At 48.9% G+C, this 19717-nt stretch overlaps 1 protein-coding gene across 3 annotated transcripts in view; it reads right to left on the bottom strand.

Moving 5' to 3' along the window:
- VAV3 (vav guanine nucleotide exchange factor 3) overlaps positions 1-19717 on the bottom strand; it is a 143527-nt gene that overhangs the window by 65060 nt on the left and 58750 nt on the right. For all 3 annotated transcript variants that reach the window (XM_084866071.1, XM_084866069.1, XM_084866070.1), the window contains exons 12-17: positions 17727-17813; positions 15976-16061; positions 13555-13687; positions 13078-13187; positions 2096-2197; positions 1456-1556 (exon numbers count right to left, since the gene is read on the bottom strand). In XM_084866071.1, the coding sequence (XP_084722197.1) occupies positions 1456-1556; positions 2096-2197; positions 13078-13187; positions 13555-13687; positions 15976-16061; positions 17727-17813 (619 nt within the window). The remainder of the gene's footprint in view (positions 1-1455; positions 1557-2095; positions 2198-13077; positions 13188-13554; positions 13688-15975; positions 16062-17726; positions 17814-19717) is intronic.

The raw sequence follows: 19717 nt of genomic DNA, 5'->3' as shown, positions 1-19717 counted from the left end.
GAAGGAGAGCTGTCCCGGAGGGCCAGGGCCACAGCACCGTGTGTGTGTGCGTGTGTGTGTGTGTGTGTGTGTGTGTAAATAAACAGGGATGAGTTAAAGCCATTGGGACTGGGGGTGTTTAGTTGCCACAATACAGGCTAACTTTGGCAAATACATAAAACCCACACAGAAGCTAACGGGAGAACAATTTACACCAGACCAGCGCCGGGCAGCGGAGGCCGGACTGTAGTCTACTGTTGACCTTCAGACATAGGAGTGGGTGCTAACCTTATCGCCTTCACCTGACAGAGCTCGAGTGAGTTGCAGAAGCACCCTGACCGAGCCCAGACATCCTGTGTGTGCCCTGGCACCACACACAGAGGCCCCCGGGGCAGGCACCGTGCACGTGCTCAGCCAATGGCAGACCTTCTCCCAGCAGCTGCCCCGCTCCGGCCCTGGAGCGGCTCCCGGGGCCCTGGCCTGGCCGGGTGTCCGCCGAAGGAGCCGGTGAGGCGTGTGCTGTGATCTCAGCCCTCTAATAGGACTCGCCCGTTTCCCACATTGCCCGCTTTCTGAAGCCAGTCCTAAAACAAGCTATTATTCTCTTCTTCACATTCCCTCTTCTTCGCATTATCCAAAATAATTCAATGTCCACCTTTCCCTTTGGGAAAATCAAAGGTTGACATGGCTGCCTTTTGAGCTCAAGCTGTTCAAGATCCCTTTCTTCTCTTCAAAAAGTTTCTCTGATTTTGAAAGGTCTTATTGATAAAACACAGACAGAGAAACTCGGGGGAACAGGACAAAGAGAGAGGAGAAGAAAGGGAAAGAATAAAGAGGCCGGGAAAGAAAGAGAAGAAAGAGCGGGCCCAGGAGGAGAGGCGGAAGGCTCCTGAATGTGCGATGGCCGATGGCTAGCGACGGGTTCGTGAGACAATCGTGGGGTGCTATTTTTAAAAAACCAGGGGGAAATATTTACACAAAATCCAAAGAATACTGCTCTTTGTTCCATGCTGGGAAATGACAATGTATTCCATTCGTTAACTCGTGAGTTTTCTGCGTGATGCTTACTGCTGGAGTCATTAGCATTTCTGAGCTGAGTATTTAAGAGAATAAGGGAGGAATTCAGGACCTGAAGATGGAAATGAAGAATAACTTTTTGTTTTGTTTTTGTTACCCCACATGTCTGTCTGGGTGGTATGGGTCCAGCCTGAGTGAGATTAGGGTTGGGGTGAGTGAAATGGGGGACACAAAACCTCCCTAACTCCTCTGAAAACTGAACCCACTGCCTGCCACGTGTGTAGAGAAGTCACATGACTTTCAACAATCCTCTAACCTGTGCTCGTCCATGAGTGTCAAATCAAAGATGCTACTATATATAAACACATCCCACGTGTAAATGGGGCCTGAATTACAGTCAGCAAGTTCTGTGTTCCAATGAGAAGCAGAATCACCCCAAGATTTAGAAGCATGACTTACCCGCAGAATTCACTCGGCCACAGTTGTCGACTCTTCCCAGACATTCTTTGTGTGCCCTGGCGCCACACTTGAAGCATAGGTAGCCCTGGTAAAAGGTTCCTCTGCAAGGCGAAGCGGGAGACAGAGGGGTGAGCAGGCGCCGAGCTCGGCCTTGATGCAATCATTAGTGCGAGAAAAACAGGGGAACACAGTGCTGTGTGCCGAAGCCGAGGCAGGGGACCTCCCAGGGCCTGGGGGACCCCAAGTTCAAGGCCCGGGAGGGCTCTGTGGGGTGCACACTGTTAAGATAAGATCCCCATGACAAAACTGGTTTGGCTCCGTGGTAGAGCGTCGGTCTGCGGACTGAAGGGTCCCGGGTTCGATTCCGGTCAAGGGCATGTACCTGGGTTACGGGCACATCCCCGGTAGGAGGTGTGCAAGAGGCAGCTGGTTGATGTTTCTCTCTCATCGACGTTTCTAGCTCTCTATCTCTCTCCCTTCCTCTCTGTGAAAAATCAATAAAATATATTTAAAAAAAAAAAAAAAAGATAAGATCTCCATCCCCCCTTCCCCCTGGAATGTTGGCTGGGGCGCCAGGGGCCTGCCGCGCTCAGCAGTGAGACCGGCGCCCTGAGGCCAGGCCCAGCCGCACGGAGCTCACCTGAGCAGCATCTGGCAGGCCTTGCAGGAGGTCACCCGGCTGAAGGTGTGCATCTTAAACTCGTGGAAATTGGAGTCTGCGTGGTCTGGCCTGATGTTGGATCTAGAAGAAGGGAGAGAAGGATCTTCCTAAAGAAAGTCTCACAGGGAAGGAGCAGTCCAGTCATCGGAAACGTGAGTTCATCACCATCCCAAGGGGTGGAGATCTGATTCGAGCAAAAAAGCTATTCCTATATCCCTACACGCAATGTTTCTAAGAGCCATGGGTGTGTTTTGCGTAAAAACCTGCACTGAAACCTCACTGTGTCAGAGCCAGCAGCCTGTGAGGCGTTAAGGGACCTATCCTCCTTAGAATCCAGTGTTCCCAGAGAATTTTACAGAATAGCCACAGAAGCCAACCTTTTGGGGGAAAACACAAAACGAGCCCAACAGTCATTTCTTGCCTCTGGCCACAGCCCTAAGCTATGAACTAGCTGGAGGGGGCGGGGGCGGGGAAGAGGGTCCCTCCACTGAGCACACCTCCGCACGGGTACGCGGCTGCTATGAGGGTCTATAAAAGTGAACAAAATCATTTCATGAAACGTTTGGAACAAGGTGCCAGTCTGACCACTAACAACTCCCTCAAGGGCAGCCAAGCAGCTCAGTGAGGGAGGAAGGCAGCTAGCGCAGGCTTAACCAAACACACAAAACAAAAAGCTTCCTCCTCAGCAAACAATTCACTTTCCTTACTATCCAGGTAAAGCTAAATAAATGCTATCATTTATGTTTTTTTAATATATTTTTATTGATTTCAGAGAGGAAGGGACAGGAAGAGAGAGACAGAAACATCAATGATGAGAGAGAGCCCTCGATCGGCCGCCTCCTGCCCGCCCTCCACCGAGGATCGAGCCCACAACCCAGGCATGAGGCCTGACTGGGAATCGAACCGTGACCTCCTTGCTCATGAGTTGATACTCAATCTCTGAGCCACACCTGCCAGGCTGTTTTATATTTCATTTACCCATACACAAAAATACACTAAGCCTAATGCCAACTGACACAAGGCATTTCCTCTTTACAGACACGGTGACAACCACACGCTGATCTTTATTTTGTTTGATCATTACTTCATGCCAATCAAGGCTGGGGGTACTAATGATGTCACTCGTTTACAACCTAGGACACAGTTGCTTCTGTGAAGGCAAAGAAAATGGCAGGGCCAAGGCCTCCGGCCCCTGGTCTGTGCTTCCCACCACCAAACCTACAGCTCCAGGCAGTTTCACCTTCATATCCTTCCCGCTGTGTGACCAGTGGGTCCATTGAAACCGCTAAGTCTGGCCGTCTCTAGAGGACTTTTTACATCTTCGCAGTTTATCCAGCTCCCAGACCAAGGCAGAAAAATTAGAAAAGGGTCCGTTACATACGGGTACGAATCAGAGCTACCCTTAGAGAGTCAAGACGATGCTCTCTGGGGTGTCACGGCAATTTGGGGGGCTGCAGGGACAGCGTGAGACACCGATGAGCTGGGGTGTCCCCTCTCACACACCCGGCAGCTCCCAGCCTCGCGGAGCCTCGGCCTAAGGAAGCGGAGCGCCGGCGGGCAGCCGGGCAGCAGGCTCCGAGGGGCCGGGAGGAGCCTCATGAAAAAACATGCGCCAAGGCGCTCGGAGCAGCGGGCAGGGGGGCAGCGGGGTCAGAGGTCAGCCCTCCACCCCGTGGGCTGAACGGGAGCGTGCTGCAAATGCAATTGCGCATCGGTGCCACCTGGGATCTCCCCGCTCCAGGCTGCAGGCGACCTCTCTCTGCAGGAGAGGACGCCTGTGCATGCTGAGCAGCTCAGCCGCTCCGCAGAGGCACTTCTGTGCTGCTGCTGCTGCTGCTACTGGCACATCAGAGCCTCCTCCCTCACGGAGGGGGAGCAGAGACAAGATGGGAATCTGGAACCAAAGCTCTCTTCCCATGGTTCAGAAAACACTGGATTCTCCTTTTAAAAAGACATGTTTTTCTCATTGATTTCAGAGAGGAAGGAAGAGAGACTATAGAGAGATAGAAACATGAATGATGAGAGAGGATCATTGATCGGTTGCCTGCCGCACGCCCCCTACTGGGGATGGAGCCTGCAACCTGAGCATGTGTCCTGACCACGGAATCAAACCATGACCTCCTGGTTCATGGTCAACGATCAACCACTGAGCTACCCCAGCCGGGCACCACTTGATTCTTGAGTCCATAGAGTTAGCTGTGAAAAGCGCATCGAACCCCGTGTCCTTGGCCAGGAAGAGCTGGCTGTTCATTCTCCGTGCACGCTAAGGTAAGAGTCACAGATGAGCTGTCAGATAACACCTGCGGTCCTGGGACCTTGAAAAATTCATCAGCCTGGAGCTTCGGACTCCAAGTAGGTCTCCTTCAGGCAGAAACTCATGCCAGTGGGTCCCAGAGAGGGAAGAACTGGATTCGTTTTAGAAACCAGTGAAGCCTTTCTCTTAGGGTCACTTCAAGTTGACCTTGGACCGTTTCTACTGAATACTTCTGCCAGCTAACTAGGAATATAAGCTGACTTTTCAGAAGGCAAAAAGCCGAGAGGAGAATTACACGGGGCGGTTAACAAGGAGCGTCTGATAAGAGAGGAAATAATCCTGAAAGTGTCCTGCGGAGTGGGTGGCACGGGGGAGAGGAGACCATACGCGGCAGGTGGGACAGCAGGGGGATGGTTGAAATGCTAGGAAACGCTAACTGCACGTCGCTTTTAACATTTAAAATCAAACGCTACTGCCGAAACCGGTTTGGCTCAATGGACAGAGCGTCAGCCTGCAGACTGAAAGGTCCCAGGTTCTATTCCGGTCAAGGGCATGTACATTGGTTGCAGGCACATCCCCGGTAGGGGGTGTGCAAGAGGCAGCTGGTCGATGTTTCTCTCTCATCGACGTTTCTAGCTCTCTATCTCTCTCCCTTCCTCTCTGTAAAAAATCAATAAAATATATTTTTTAATTATTTTAAAAAATAAATAAAATAAAATAAAATAAAATAAAATAAAATAAAATAAAATGCTAGAGAGTGAAAGTTAACTCTCTGACCCGACAGCTTCTGGGGCCCAGCGGAATCTGGAAGCAGAGCTGAGGGCCGGAGGCCGGATTTCACCTGGGCTGAAGTCCCAACACCTGACCCGGCAGCGTGACCCGGGCACGTGGGCGAGCAGCACCAGAAATACCCATCAACCTCCACTCCCGATGGGGAGAAGGCATGAAAGCGCTCAGGACGTGCCCGGGCCTGGTGCTCGGTGAGGACCGGCTAGCACTGGTGAACTGCTGACTCCAGACCCACACGGCAGCGATGTTGTCAGCCTGTGCTCTGTGAGTGGCCAGGGGCCCACATGAAGCAGGCAGCTCTCCCCACCGCATCCCATGTGTGGGTCGCGTAGGGAGCTGGACCTGTGTTGGCAGTGCTGACAGAAGCAGGACACGGGACGGTGCTCAGAAAAGCTCAGCTGTCATTAGAGGGAACCTAGGAGTCGCCGGTTTGATCCAGAAACATGCAAAAGCAGGCCATGCATGACAAAGCATTAGCAAATACCACACAGTATTCTTGTTCTGTGGTTGCCTGTCCTCTCTCTGGTTTTAGCTGATACTTATTTGACATTTTTCTGGTATCCCCAAGCAAGCGTATGAGGAAAGCAAAGTCATAGGCAAGAGGGAGGATCGCAACCTGTCCGCTTCCATCGGCAAATACTAGTCAGCATTGCTTGGGTGCAAAGAAAATGGCTCAGAATCCGTGTGGGTCTCCACCAGCTTTTATAACAGAGCATTTGATCTACTGTTTTCCTTCTTTTTCTTTTTAATATATGTATTTTTTTTTATTTCAGAGAAGAAGGGAGAGGGAGAAATAGAAGAGATAGAAACATCAGTGATGAGAATCATTGATGGACTGTCTTCTGCACAACCACCACCCCCCTGCCCTCCGCCACTGGGGATGGAGCCCACAACTTGGGCACGTGCCCTGACCAGGAATCGAACTGTGACCTCCTGGTTCATAGGTCGATGCTCAACCATTTAGCCACACTGGCCAAGCTTCATTATTCTTTAAGTCATTCCTTGCCTCAGTCCTCTAAGAGAATTAGCATTCGAGCACAGCGCTACACTTCGAATATTTGTCTCATTAAATCTTCACAAAGCTTAGAAGGGGTCACACAGCTCCCAATGGATCCCTCACCGCCCAGGCCCCTTCCGGATGCCTCGTGGTAAGGCCTGTCTTTCCTATTCTTTCCTCCAAAGCGTCTCTTGTCCCCGTGGCCAGGAAGGAATAAGACCGATGTTCTATGAAACTCCGTTTTTCTCTCTCCTAACTGGAAACGGCAGGCAGACTTCCTGCCTCTCCTTCCCTTCCTCTCCCCCGATAGCCAGGCTCCCCGAAATGAGATGCGTCTGTTACCGCGCGGGCCTGCTCCGCGCAGCCTCTGACTAATGACTCGCTTGTGGGAATCAACTCGGGGCTCTGCTTTGATAGCGCATTAATAATAGATACGCATTAAAGCTCCTTCTCGGAGAATAGTTGAGCTTTGACATATCGAACCCTGGCTTTTTAAATTAAAGCGGCTGCTGCGGGTGCATTTTAAAAGCCCCACGGCATGGGAGGAGGGTTGCATGCATAACAAACAGCCCGAGGTCAGGGCCAGGAGGCGGGGCCCTCCTGGCCTGTTTAATTGTGGTGAGGGCCTGTTGGTTTCTCAAGGGCCCCGGTGACCTGACCACCTTCCAGACGGAGGAGGAGCTGGGCTATCCTGAGGGCTTTGATTTACTAGAAGAAACGCCACGGAGCAACCTCATGCAGTGTCCGCACGCCACAGAGGCTGGGGATAATGAACTAGGCGCTACTGGGAGTCCCTCCCGCCAGGAGTGTCCAGGTGACAATGATGGTGTTGGGAAAACTGGGCAGATACATGCAAAAAAATAAATAAAAATGAACCTAGGCCATCAACTTACCCCACACACAAGAATATACTCAAAATGAGTAAGACTTAAATATTAAGTCGTGAAACCATAAAAATCCTATAGGCAGAGCAATCTCAGACATCTCACATAGCGATATGTCTGAGGACACATCACCTAGGGCAGATGCAACTAAGGAGGAAGTAAACAAGTGGGACTACATCAAAATAAAAAGCTTCCGCCCAGCACAGGAAACCATCAACAGACCGAAAAGGGAGCCCCCTGGGTGGGAGAATGTATTGGACAATGATACATCTGATAAAAGGTTAATCTCCAAAATATGTAAGGAACTCATACAACTTAACAAAAGAAGACAAGCAATCCAATTTAAAAATGGGCAAAGGACCTAAATAGATATTTCTCCAAAGGGGACATACAGATGGCAGAGAGACATATAAAAAGAATGCTCAAAGTCACTGACCATCAGAGAGACACAAATTAAAACGACAATGAGGTATCACCTCACACCTGTCAGAATGGCTACCCTCAACAAATCAACAAGTGACAAGTGCTGGTGAGGAAGTGGAGAAAAGGGAACACTAGTGCACTGCTGGTGGGAATGCAGACTGGTGCAGCCACTGTGGAAAACAGTGTGGAGTTTCCTCAAAAAATTAAAAATAAAAATAAACATGGAACTGCCATTTGACCCAGTGTGCCCACTTCTAGGAACCTGAAACACCAATCAGAAAGAACGTATGCACCCCTATGAATTCACACTTACGTAAAATTGCCAATAAGCCGGATTTCATAAAGGGGTTTGGAGTTAAGTGTCTACTGATTAGGGAAGCGCTGGTAATCACTGGAATGGGCTGGAGGAAAGGGAAGGCAGCGAGGATGAAACGAAAGCTTAAGGAGCCTGAGGTGTCCCTGTGTAGACCTTAGACATCATCCCACAAACACAGTAGGAAACCAAACAGAAGAGACGTTTCCGTGGAGTTCAAAGTGGGGGGTTAGGGGGGAGAGCAGGAGAAACCAGATGCAGAAGGGCCCGGTGCTACCACCGACTGCCCACGCGACCCAGGCGGGTCTGAGGACTCTGCAGCCATTCACCGGCTCAACGGGCGGCAGGTTGGAAAATGTTGGTGATCCTTTTTTTTTTTTTTTTTTTTTTTCTTGCAGCCTCTTTCTTGAATGTGTGGAAGGCTTGTGAATGGCAAGAGGAGTCGGAGGAAGTGCAGAAGCTAATTCTGATACAAAAATAATGGTGCAAGTGTACTCTCCTTTCTCTCTACACAACAATCAGGACACTTTTCTCTTTGGGTTCTCAAAAGGACATCAGACAGTTATTACCGTGTGTGTGTGTGTGTGTGTGTGTGTGTGTGTGTTTATAAGAATGTGTGTGGATGTACAGGCCAGACAATGCTATGTGTGGTCCCTCTGGGAAGATTAAGGCTTTTATGCCCTACAGGTGATTGCTCCGCTTTGAATTCTGTGGACCTGTTCTGTAAACCATCAGGAAAATTCAATAAGCCTTAATCCATCTGTGGAAGTAGAATGATGATTAAATAATACAGAAAATTAGCTTAATTATAATTAAGGCATTCCTTACATTCAAAATCATAACAAAAATAAAATTGATAGTCTATGCCCATCTCGTCGAACATACCATCTTTTGGGGGGGGAGGTTGTAATTTGAGTCTTTAGTAACAAAAGGATACACAAAGCCATCCTAGAGACCAAAAACAATGAGATAAAGGCAGAAAATCAGCCTCAGTCACTGCGCAGTATACTTTCCGTATCAGACCAGCGAAGACTTATTACCACCAAATGCTTATTTTTGGAATAATCTGTGGACATACCGTCTCGAAAAGCCAAAGGAACTGGCTGAGAACACTCCATCAAAAAGCACACAGAACGGGGGACCCAAGAGGCTCTCTGATGACTGGTTTTTACCGAGGAGGGCTTTTCGATATTAAACACCTAATAAGCCAAAGTATTATTATGTAGAGAATGGATTGATTACTTTAATCCAGCCATTTTCACCCAGTGTGCAGCAAGAATTTTTAAAACACGCAATCCCTGTCCGCTTAGATAGGACACTGACCTCTTTTCCCTTTGATTGTCAAATTAAATAACCACAACAGCCAACAAAGCAAAAAGTTATACCTATTTTTTGTCATATTGGGGGGGGGGAAATATATATATATTTGTGTGTGTGTGTGTGTGTGTGTGTGTGCGCGCGCGCCAAAGAATTGTAGTAATTGGTTAATTGTGCCAGGAGAAGAAAAAGGCTGAAAATCACTGCTTGAAATCAGTGACTTCCTCTGACAGTTCTGAAACTACAATGAGCCACGCGGCCAGTAGTGGGCAGCACTAATCCAAGAAACATGCCCCTTGGGGCCAGAGCACACCGGTTGAATTCTTGTAGCCTGTGTGGGTCTAATCTAATCCAGTTCTGCTTTGTAGTGACTTATCTTGTGGGAGCCACTTCTTTTTACGAATAGATCGATGGATTTTTTTTCCTGTTTGCATCATCTTCTTATGCTTTCCCTCTATTGGAAGCAGAAATACTTGGCAAATATCAGAGCTCAAATTTTTAAAAGACCATTGATTTTTCCCACAGCCCTGAAGGTAGGCTGTCCACCCATCATCATCGATGTCTGAGATAGAGATATTGACAGCACAATATTAAAATCTTTTGTTAGAGAATTTGTTTTCATCCAACGATAACCTCTATTCAAAGGTTAGTGCTTGCCTTCATTTGTTAGAATTGCTATTTAAATGTACTTACATACATTCTAGCTGGCGTGGCTCAGTGACTGAGTATCAACCCATGAGCCAGGAGGTCACGGTTCAATTCACATGTCCAGGTGTTGGTCTGGATCCCCAGTAGGGAGTGTGCAGGAGGCAGCCGATCAATGCTTCTCTCTCTCTCACTTCTCTCTCTCTCTCTCTCTCTCTCTCTCTCTCTCTCTCTCTCTCTCTCTCTCTCAAAAAATCAATTAAAAAATCTTTATTTAAAAAGTCTTATTCTATTATCCACTTTCTTTATTTCATATTTTACCCAACTTTGCCTTATTTCTGGGACAGTTAAAGAAACTGTCTGATGCTCTAGGTCAGGGACTTTAGAGTGGTGTGCCACAAGAATTTTTAAAACATGCAATATCTGATTCTTCAGTCAGGACCACTGACCTCTTTTCCCTTAAATCTAGTGTAGGAAACCTTTCTGCCAAGGGCCATTGGATATTTATAACATCGTTCTCGGGCCATACAAAATGATCCACTGAAAAATTAGCCTGCTGTATTTGGTCAAACATTTAACTAACTGGCTCCTAATGCCTTGGCAGGGCCAGACCATATAACCTCTCGGGCCTTATATGGCCCGCGGGCCAGATACTTCCCACCCCTGGCTTAGGTGGTCAAGTAAAAAAAAAATGACAACAGCCAGCACAGCAATAGCCATCCAGTTGAATGAACCAAAGCTGTACCTCTCTTTTGGTCAGATCTGCAAAGAACGCATCTGGGTGTGCGCAGAACCGCAGTGACCAGTGTGTGTGGGCCACAAGACGGGGAAGGTTGGACGCCGCTGCTCTAGCTCCTCGTCACAATGGAAAGAAAAAGGAAACTGATTCCGGCTTTAGACAAAGGGCTGGAGGCCAGCTGCTTATGCCAACACCTTCGTGGCTAAAGAAAAGGCTGGGGCAGAAACCGGTTTGGCTCAGTGGACAGAGCATCGGTCTGCGGACTGAAAGGTCTCAGGTTCGATTCCGGTCAAGGGCATGTACCTTGGTTGCAGGCACATCCCCAGTAGGGGGTGTGCAGGAGGCAGCTAGTCGATGTTTCCCTCTCATCGACATTTCTCGCTTTCTATCCCTCTTCCTTCCTCTCTGTGGAAAATCAATAAAATATATTTTAAAAAGAAAGAAAGAAAGAAAAAAGAAAAAAGAAAAGTCTGGGACCTGAGACCCCCCAACTCTACCGCCAATGACACAGCCCTGAACTTGGCCATGTCTGCCGAAATGCTCCAGCGAAGGCTGGCTTCCCGAGCTATCATGCGGGTAGGACAATGTCCACTGGCTTAAATCTTACGGAATTCATGAACACACACTGGCAAGGAGGGGTCGGGGACACACATTCACAGCTTCCGAACCATACTGTGAACGCTGATCGTTGTAGGCGCTCAAAGCCACATTTTCTAATGTCATGGAAACTACGGCAACTGAATAAAAATACAGGTGGGGCCAAAGGAGGCTTATGGTAGTGAGTACCCAAACCCAGGATTTCTTCTTGTATTACTATTTATTAATTACTGTATTATTGTCCACGGGGACAACTGTAAACCCACTTTTGCCCCGCCCTAGCACACAGGCCAAGTCCCCATGTCTGCTCTGGGCAAGAAACGTAACTTTCCCCACTGCACAGATTCCTCTGCTCACCAGCGATGCCATGTTTGCACAAGACCCTGGAGAAGACACAGCCGCACGCCTTCCCCGCAGAAGTAAAGGCGCTTGCTCAGTGCTGCCTCTGCCCATCAGCCCAGCACCCTGCCACGCCCATCCCACCGGCTGGCGCAGGTGCCCTCTGTCACCTGAAGCCTCTCTAGGGAAGCACACGAGGTCTATGATTCTATGATTCGGCCTGGGAGGCCTGGGCAGGCGTCCCTGAGGGCACCACTTGTGCCCCGAACCAAAGGGGGCTGTAGAACAGCCACTGCGTGAATGCCCACAGCTCTACCCTCTTCTGTTTCATTGGCGCCATAAAGGTCAGTCAATCTCAAGGCCTAGAGGCGTGTCCTGGGGGTGCCCTCTCGTGTTCGAAGTCCCCACGGTAGAACCCTGGGATCCTAAATACAGAACAATGTTCATGGTGGTGGTAACACACAGGTCTGCTCCTGTGGGAGAGCCCTCTGCCTGACCATACGCTCTGCAGGTCAAATCACTCTCGTCCCTGTTTTACTGAGGGGGAAACTGAGGCTCTGAGGTCTTCGGTAACGGGGCTGAGACTCTGCAGACAGCTCGTGGTGGTGATTGCTGCTGAGTCCAGGAGAGTCTATAAGCTTTAAAATATTTTACCTGCACCATCCTATCCGTTATAGCTTCTCACTGCAGAACTACAATAAAACCATCTGATCCCACCTCCATTTTATATACACAGGGGCGTCTCTTAAAACAAAGCAAAGAAAAAGAACACAGAAAAAGGCCCTGGTGGACTCTGTCTGCAATGGTAAGAAATGTTAGAATACAAATGAAGCAGATCACACAAGCACGGGTGTCTTTTTTCCTTAGTTCCACCTTTGCTAACAGTTTCCATTTCTGGGTGTTTCCACAGCCGGGTCATAATCCATAAGCATCAAGACGGGAAGGAGCCCCACACACACACACCCCCGAATGGCTGGTTCTTATGTAATTACATCTCCCCACGCCCTTCCTTTGGGAACAGGTCTGAATTATCCCCACCTCTGTGCTGAGCTGCGACTTTAATCAAAGCAAAGAGCCCTGAAAGAAGCCGAGCTCTGAAAGCCTTCATTCAAGGCGCCCGGCAATTCCTCCAGGATCCGAACAATAAATGAGTTCAAAACGAGCAGGTGGGAGGGGATCAACCTTTCTATTCAAAACAAAATTTGTGCATGGGTGTATATGTGTGTGCATGGGTGTGTGTGTGCATGTGTATATGTGTGTGTGTGTGTGTGCGCATGTGTGTGTATGTGCATAGGGGGGTGTGCATGGGGGTGTATGTGTGTGCATGTATTTGGGGGAAAGTCATTTCTATTCCATTTTAAAATGCATATATATTAAAAACATGGTAATAACAGTAAAAGTTTATCATTAGAATAATTCTTTCCGTGGGTGCTGGAAGCTGAAGAATTAAGATACGCCCAGAAGAAAAATCCAAACAGAAGGCCAGAGCTCCCTCTTGCTTTTCCTTGGAGAAGTTCACCCAAACCTCTCCTCAGAGACCGAGGTCGCCAAGCAGAGAGCCAGCAGCACGGGCTCCTGCCTGCATTACCGCAGCCTCTACACATATTATTCATCAGAGAGGGAAGCAGAAGGGAAGAAGCACTTTTAAAAGGAGAAATACTCACAAAGCCATTTCAAACTGTTCCAGCCATTTTTTCTTTAAATCTTTTGTTTTGCAATAAAATTCTAACCCATTGTGTCCTTGGGTATGGATGAGGTAGAAGCCATAAGACCACTGTTAAAATTAATATTCCTCAGGTTAATACGGATCATGCATGAGTAACATCACGTTCCCAAATCCACTGCACCACCACCATCACCATCCACAGCCTCTCGTAACGTTCACCTGGGACCCAGCAAGACCCCCGCAGGCAACCTCACATCCACAACCATTTCTATGCAAATGTGTCAGACTGTCTTGGTCACCAGCATTTGGGATGAGCCTATCAGCTGTGACACCGTCCCACTCTTTCCCCTGATCAATTTCCAAAAACATAAACTCCTAAATCGATGAGTTACCCCTCCCGGGAATGGATGAGCCCGTTTTCCTTGAACGTTCAAAGTCCTGAGGAAACCGCAGCTATGAATCTCCAAGAATTCACCTTTTTGTTTTCTTTATCCGTTGTAGGATTGTTGGCTATTTTGTACTGCTGGAGATCTATTATTTCCTTCATTTCATAGTTGTCACCTTTTCTTTTGCAGACAATCACTGCCAAGTCGAATAAGAAGATGTGCCTGAGAGAGAGAGAGAGAGAGAGAGAGAGAGAGAGAGAGAGAGAGAGAAAGGCTGATTTAAAATGGTTTGGAAGCACGTGTTTGTTCTTCTCTTATACACAGAATTAAACCAAACAAACATTTTTCCTCTGAGTTGAGGACAAGGCAGTGCTGCACTTTGGAAAGGATGAACTGTGAGCATCGTACCCTTCACTACTCCTAACTAAACGAGTGGCCTCACTGTACCTCAGTTTCCTTATTTAAAAAAGAACAGGAAACCCATTTTTATTTGTGTGTTTTTATTTTGCTTTTTAATCCTCACCTGAGGATATTTTCCCATTGGCTTTTTAGGGAGAGCGGAAGAGAGAGGGAAAGACAGAGCGAAACATCGATGTGGAACACGTTGATTGGTTGCCTCCTGCACGAGCCCTGACCAGGGTCCGGGCCAGGGAGGAGCCTGCAACCAAGATACCTGCCCTTGACCAGAATAGAACCCGGGACCCTTGGTCCGCAGGCCAAGGCTCTATTCACTGAGCCAAACCAACTAGGGATAGGGGGGGAAAAAAGAAAACTTTTAATAAGAACAACAGGCACAATCAACATAGCTATAAGAAACAACTGAGCCAGGTCAGTGTGGGTCAGTGGTTGAGCGTTGACCCCTGAACCAGGAGGTCATTGTTCAATTCCCAGTCAGGGCACATGCCTGGGGTTTCAGGCACGATCCCCAGTAGGGGGCGTGCAGGAGGCAGCCGATCAATGACTCTGGTAAATTACTGATGTTTTTATCTCTTTCCCTTTCCTTTTCTCTCTCTGAAATCAGTAAAAATATATTTTAAAAAAAGAAACAATTGAGGTTAGCCATAAAAAGTGTTGCCCTTGAACAATTGCTTTTGTTTTAGTTTAAAAGCTAGCGATTTACAGAATGATATGAATGAAAGCAACGGCCATGAACTTCTACTGAGGTTATTAGGATCAGCTCGAAAGCCTTTCACTGGGATGATGGACACAATGTAACCCCCATGGCCTTCTGGGGAGCCAGGTATGAGTACCGTCATTTATTGTGGAGGAAACTGAGGACCGGGGAGTTCATTGGCTGAAGGTCATGCTATTAGGGAGGTGCCGAGCGGGCTCCCGCCTGGCCCAGCTGTGGGCCCGCGCTCCTGCCCTGCAGGCTGCTCCTCGGGGTTGCAGGCAGAAGCCGCCTGGACCACCGCCTGAGGCACAGGAGCAAAGCGCAAACTAGAGAAAACATGGTGAAGTTTACATGCTGCTGTTCCTCTTTTCTTTTTAAAAACAACATAACCGAAACTGGTTTGGCTCAGTGGATAGAGCATCCACCTGCGGACTGAAAGGTCCTAGGTTCTATTCCAGGCAAGGGCATGTCCCTTGGTTGCAGGCACATTCCTCATAGGGGGGGTGCAGGAGACAGCTGATCGATGTTTCTCTCTCATCAATGTTTCTGGCTCTCTATCCCTCTCTCTTCCTCTCTGTAAAAAATCAATAAAATATATTTTTAAAAATAAATAAAATAAATAAAAAATAAAAACAACATAACTGGGGAGAAAACTATCATCCCATCACCCAATACCAAATCTTGTACCTTTCGAAAACTCTGTGGTTTATACGCACACGTTTTTGAAACTATGATAATGATACGTTCACGCAGCGTTAACACTTGCAGCGCTTTCAAAGCCTATTTTCCTGGAGATGCTAAAAGGATGTGTGTCTCCTGGAAGCTTATCTGTAGAGCCCGGGGATCAGGAGGAAGCAAGCGCTGATGCTGCCCCCTGCTGGCTGGCTTTCTCATCTGCACAGGTTCCAGGAAAGGGCAGTTTCAACCAAGTGATGAAAATCACATAGAGTCTGGGACACCATGCCAAGCTAACTCATCTCCAAGGTCTCCACCTACGAATTCCCCTCCAGAAAGGCTCACTCACGCAATGATCCTCCTCAAACATCTTCCTTCAGGCATCAGGTATTGTTTTTTGTTAATTTAAAATGTAGACCCAAGAAATGAAACCACTGTGTGTGATGGTAGTTATCGGTGCTGTGGTTCCTCTCTCCTCTCAGTGTCAGGTATACGTCCTTTTACCCCGGCTGCCATTTCCTACTTAACAACTTAGACAAATCAACAGATGCAGAGGGGACACCATGGCGGATGTGCATGAGGAACGTTTAGGACACGGAGGCTGGCTTGCCCCTCAGCTTCCTCCTCCGTGTCCCCACTCTGCCTGGAGGAGCCATGTCTGAGGTCTCCTTGGGCTCGGACACGAACGACCTATTCGGAAAGTGCACCGCCTCTGCCTCACCTCTCTTGCTTTGTGTGCTTGTCCAGAGTGGTGATTCGAATCTCACCATCTCCCTGCGGCCGTCCGAAAAGCAACACTGGCTGGTTCTAAAAGAGAAAATGTACGTGTCTCAGTGTTTCACTGTCACATAAAAACCCAGGGAAAATGTCAGTGAGGATGTTAAGAACAACTCTCTGGCCAAAATTGGTTTGGCTCAATGGATAGAGAGTCGGCCTGTGGACTGAAAGGTCCCAGGTTCGATTCCGGTCAAGGGCATGTACCTTGGTTGCGGGCACATCCCCAGTAGAGGGTGTGCAAGAGGCAGCTGATCGATGTTTCTCTCTCATCGATGTTTCTAGCTCTCTATCCCTCTCTCTTCCTCTCTGTAAAAAATCAATAAAATATATTTTTTTAAAAAAGAACAACTCTCTGTTACACTACAACTTTTATCATCTCACATCCAGAGCACTTACTCTAAAAAGCTCAGGTCTACATGATACACTTTCAAAACCAGCCTGTCCGTGGTCCTCCTGGGAGGCAGGCCGAGGACATTAACTAATTTTACCCCAACGAGGAAGGCAGCTCCCAAAAGGAGCATTCGTCACAAGAACCCAAGTCACCAGGAAGCTGCAGGAACTAGTGTTTCTTGGGTATCCATGGTGTCAGCCACCGCCACAGGTGAAATGACAGAGACCTGGCCCTTGTGGCGCTACTGGCCATCAGGGAAACAAACAAGTCTGCATTTACAAATACCTGACTGCCATGACAGGCGGCATGCACGGCTGGGGACCCACTTTGGTGTAAAGAGCCAAGGAGGGTGTCCCTGCTCTGAGGTCTCAGAATGACCAGTTCTCACTTAGCCCGCCGGCTCTGCGGCTGAGCATCGGCCCAGGGACTGGGAGGTCACGGTTCCGTTCCCCGTCAAGGCACGTGCCCGGGGCTGCGGGCTCCATCCCCAGTAGGGGGCGTCTCCCCAGCAGTAACACTGTGGCTTCTGCCTGGAATCCTTCCCCCCCCCCCCCCCCCGATCCCTGTGCTGCAGCTTCTTCTTATGCTTCAGGCTCCAGGGGCTTCTCCCTCACAAGGGCTTTTTCGAACCACCCTATCGAAACGAGGCCTCCCCTTCTGATCCCACTGGATCGCCCTCTTCACAGCACTATCTCAAAACAGCTTCTTTAAACTCTCTTTTCCCTGCCTCCTCCACCATGAGACGGCATGGCTCAGAGTTCCAGCCTCAGCCCCAAGCTCAAGGTCGGGTGCGTAAGAGTCACCCAGCAAATACACGTACAATGAGTAAATGCACGGGAATCAGCGTAAGTGTGTATGGCGGTAAGGGCGCCAAGGTCTAGGCTGGTGGTCGGCAAACTGCGAATCGCGAGCCACATGCGGCTCTTTGGCCCCTTGAGGGTGGCTCTTCCACAGAACACCACGGCCTGGGCAAGTCTATGCTGAAGAAGTGGTGTTAGAAGAAGTTTAAGTTTAAAAAATGTGGCTCTCCAAAGAAATGTCAATCGTTGACCTTGTTGACATTTGGCTCTGCGGACAAATGAGTTGGCTGACCACCGGTCTAGGATGTGGATGGCGGGGGAAGGAGCTGTGTGATTAAGGAGAGGGCAGAGCCACTGTCTCAGGTGTCCCAGCCCTCTGTGTGGATGCGGCCAAACAGGAAGAGGGAAAATAAACTGGGATTGGAACACTGAAAGTAAAGTGTCTTTTCTTCAAAAACACCGCTTGGCGGGGCAGGGGAGCCCGACGGAATGACCCTGACTTACCAGGTTCTCTATGGAGAGCTGGAACTGCCTGATTTCACGCAGGGTCTCGTTGTCCCTCTTCACTTCGTTCACATACTGTGCCAAGTCCTGCGGAAGAACGAGAAGGGACAAAAAGAAGGCCCCTGAGATGGGAGAAGAGGTGAGAGCTGTTGGAAAGAAAGCACATCGTTCCCTTGGGAGCAGAAAAAGGACCATGGCTTTTCAATGGCAATGGAATCCGTCAAAATTGATCACCAAGAGCATGTTAAAAATTCTGGAGGACAGCCAGGCCAGGGTGGTTCGGTGGTTGAGCATCGACCGATGAACCAGGAGGTCACAGTTCAATTCCAGGTCAGGGCACGTGCCCAGGCTGCGGGCTCGATCCCCAGTGTGGGGTGTGCAGGAGGCAGCCCATGTGTGATTCCCTCTCACCACTGATGTTTCTCTCTCTCTCCCTCTCCCTTCCTCTCAGAGAGCAATAGAAATGTATTTATTTTTTTTATGTCTGGAGGACAGCTGGGAAGACCAAAGAGGTCTTACCTCACCCTCGAGAAGAACAGCATAAAAACCAAGTGACCCCACGCAGAACAGCAGAAAGGGAACAGGTCAAGAGAATGTACCTTCCAAACACATTAACAAAGGACATTCCATGCGGGTTGGAATAAGGGCAGAGGGGAGGGCTCAGAGAGGAAGGGGAAGGTAACGGAAAGTGAGACAAGGAATCTGGCAGGCCCACTTTTCGCCATCAGCTCATGTCTTTGTTCCTGGGAGCCTTCAATCCCGTCTCCTTTGAAAGGAGAGGGGGTAGAGGCGAGAGAGCAGAGAACTCCGTGAAACGGGCACCGTTCACACTGGTCGTCTATTTTTAATCGGCTGCCCCCATTTTAGAGGAAACAGAAGCAACCAGCTATTTTTATTGTACGCGCTCTCGATTCTATGTTCTGGGGTCTTTTTCATCATTTCTGTTCCCTTCGGTTCGTCTGAAGCAGCGGGAACAGAACTCGGACAAAAGGCAGTGTTGAGCTTTGTTCTAAATGAAAGTCTGGCTTTTCAGAGCCTGTATCTATAAATGATCACTTTAACATCAGACCCTTGGTGTGACTTTTTATAACAATAAGGAACCGGGTGATGGGCCCTGACGGGGCGGATACAGAGCAGCGGAACAGCAGGGCCAGCTGGGAAACGGCCCAGAGACACGGAGAAGTATCGTCACCGTCTCACCATCACCTCACGTGCTGCTCTGAGGACACATTTGCTTCTGTTTTAAATTAGGGATGAATGCCAAAACCGGTTTGGCTCAGTGGATAGAGCATCGGTCTGCGGACTGAAGAGTCCCAGGTTCGATTCCGGTCAAGGGCATGTACCTTGGTTGCGGGCACATCCCCAGTAAGGGGTGTGCAGGAGGCAGCTGATCGATGATTCTCTCTCATCGATGTTTCTAACTCTTTATCCCTCTCTCTTCCTCTCTGTAAAAAAATCAATAAAATATTTATAAAAATAAATATATAAAAATAAATAAATTAGGGACGAATATTTCTCTCAAAGTCCAGCATGGCGTGGAAGTCGGGTCTTATAGAGCCCCCAGGTGCTCAGAAAGTGGGCCTCTGTCTACTGGTCATTCCTGACTTCCAGGCTTCCCTGAGCACAGAAACCCAACCTGAACCTCATGTGCACGGACGCTCAGCACCCCCAAAAGGAAGCCTGGCAGAGGCCTCGGCTGAGCAAGTGCATCACCCCTGTGTTCCGCGGGCACCCGCCCAGCTGATGCTTAAACAAGCCGGCCATGTCCTATCAGTGACCACGCAGAGAACGTCAACGACAACCATGCTATGGAAGGTTATGGATGTTGTCATAACATTCATAAGTAACAAAACTATTTTTGCCCAGCCAGCGTGGCTCAGTGGTTGAGCAGCGACCTATGACCCAGCGAGGCACAGTTAGATTCCCAGTGGAGACATGTGTAGACTTGGTCCCTAGTGTGGGGGCGTGCAGAAGGCAGCGGATCAATGGTT

Source organism: Pipistrellus hanaki (genome assembly GCF_964339955.1).
Source record: "Pipistrellus hanaki genome assembly, chromosome: 18".
NCBI lineage: Eukaryota > Metazoa > Chordata > Mammalia > Chiroptera > Vespertilionidae > Pipistrellus > Pipistrellus hanaki.
This window is presented reverse-complemented; position numbering and strand designations above follow the sequence as displayed.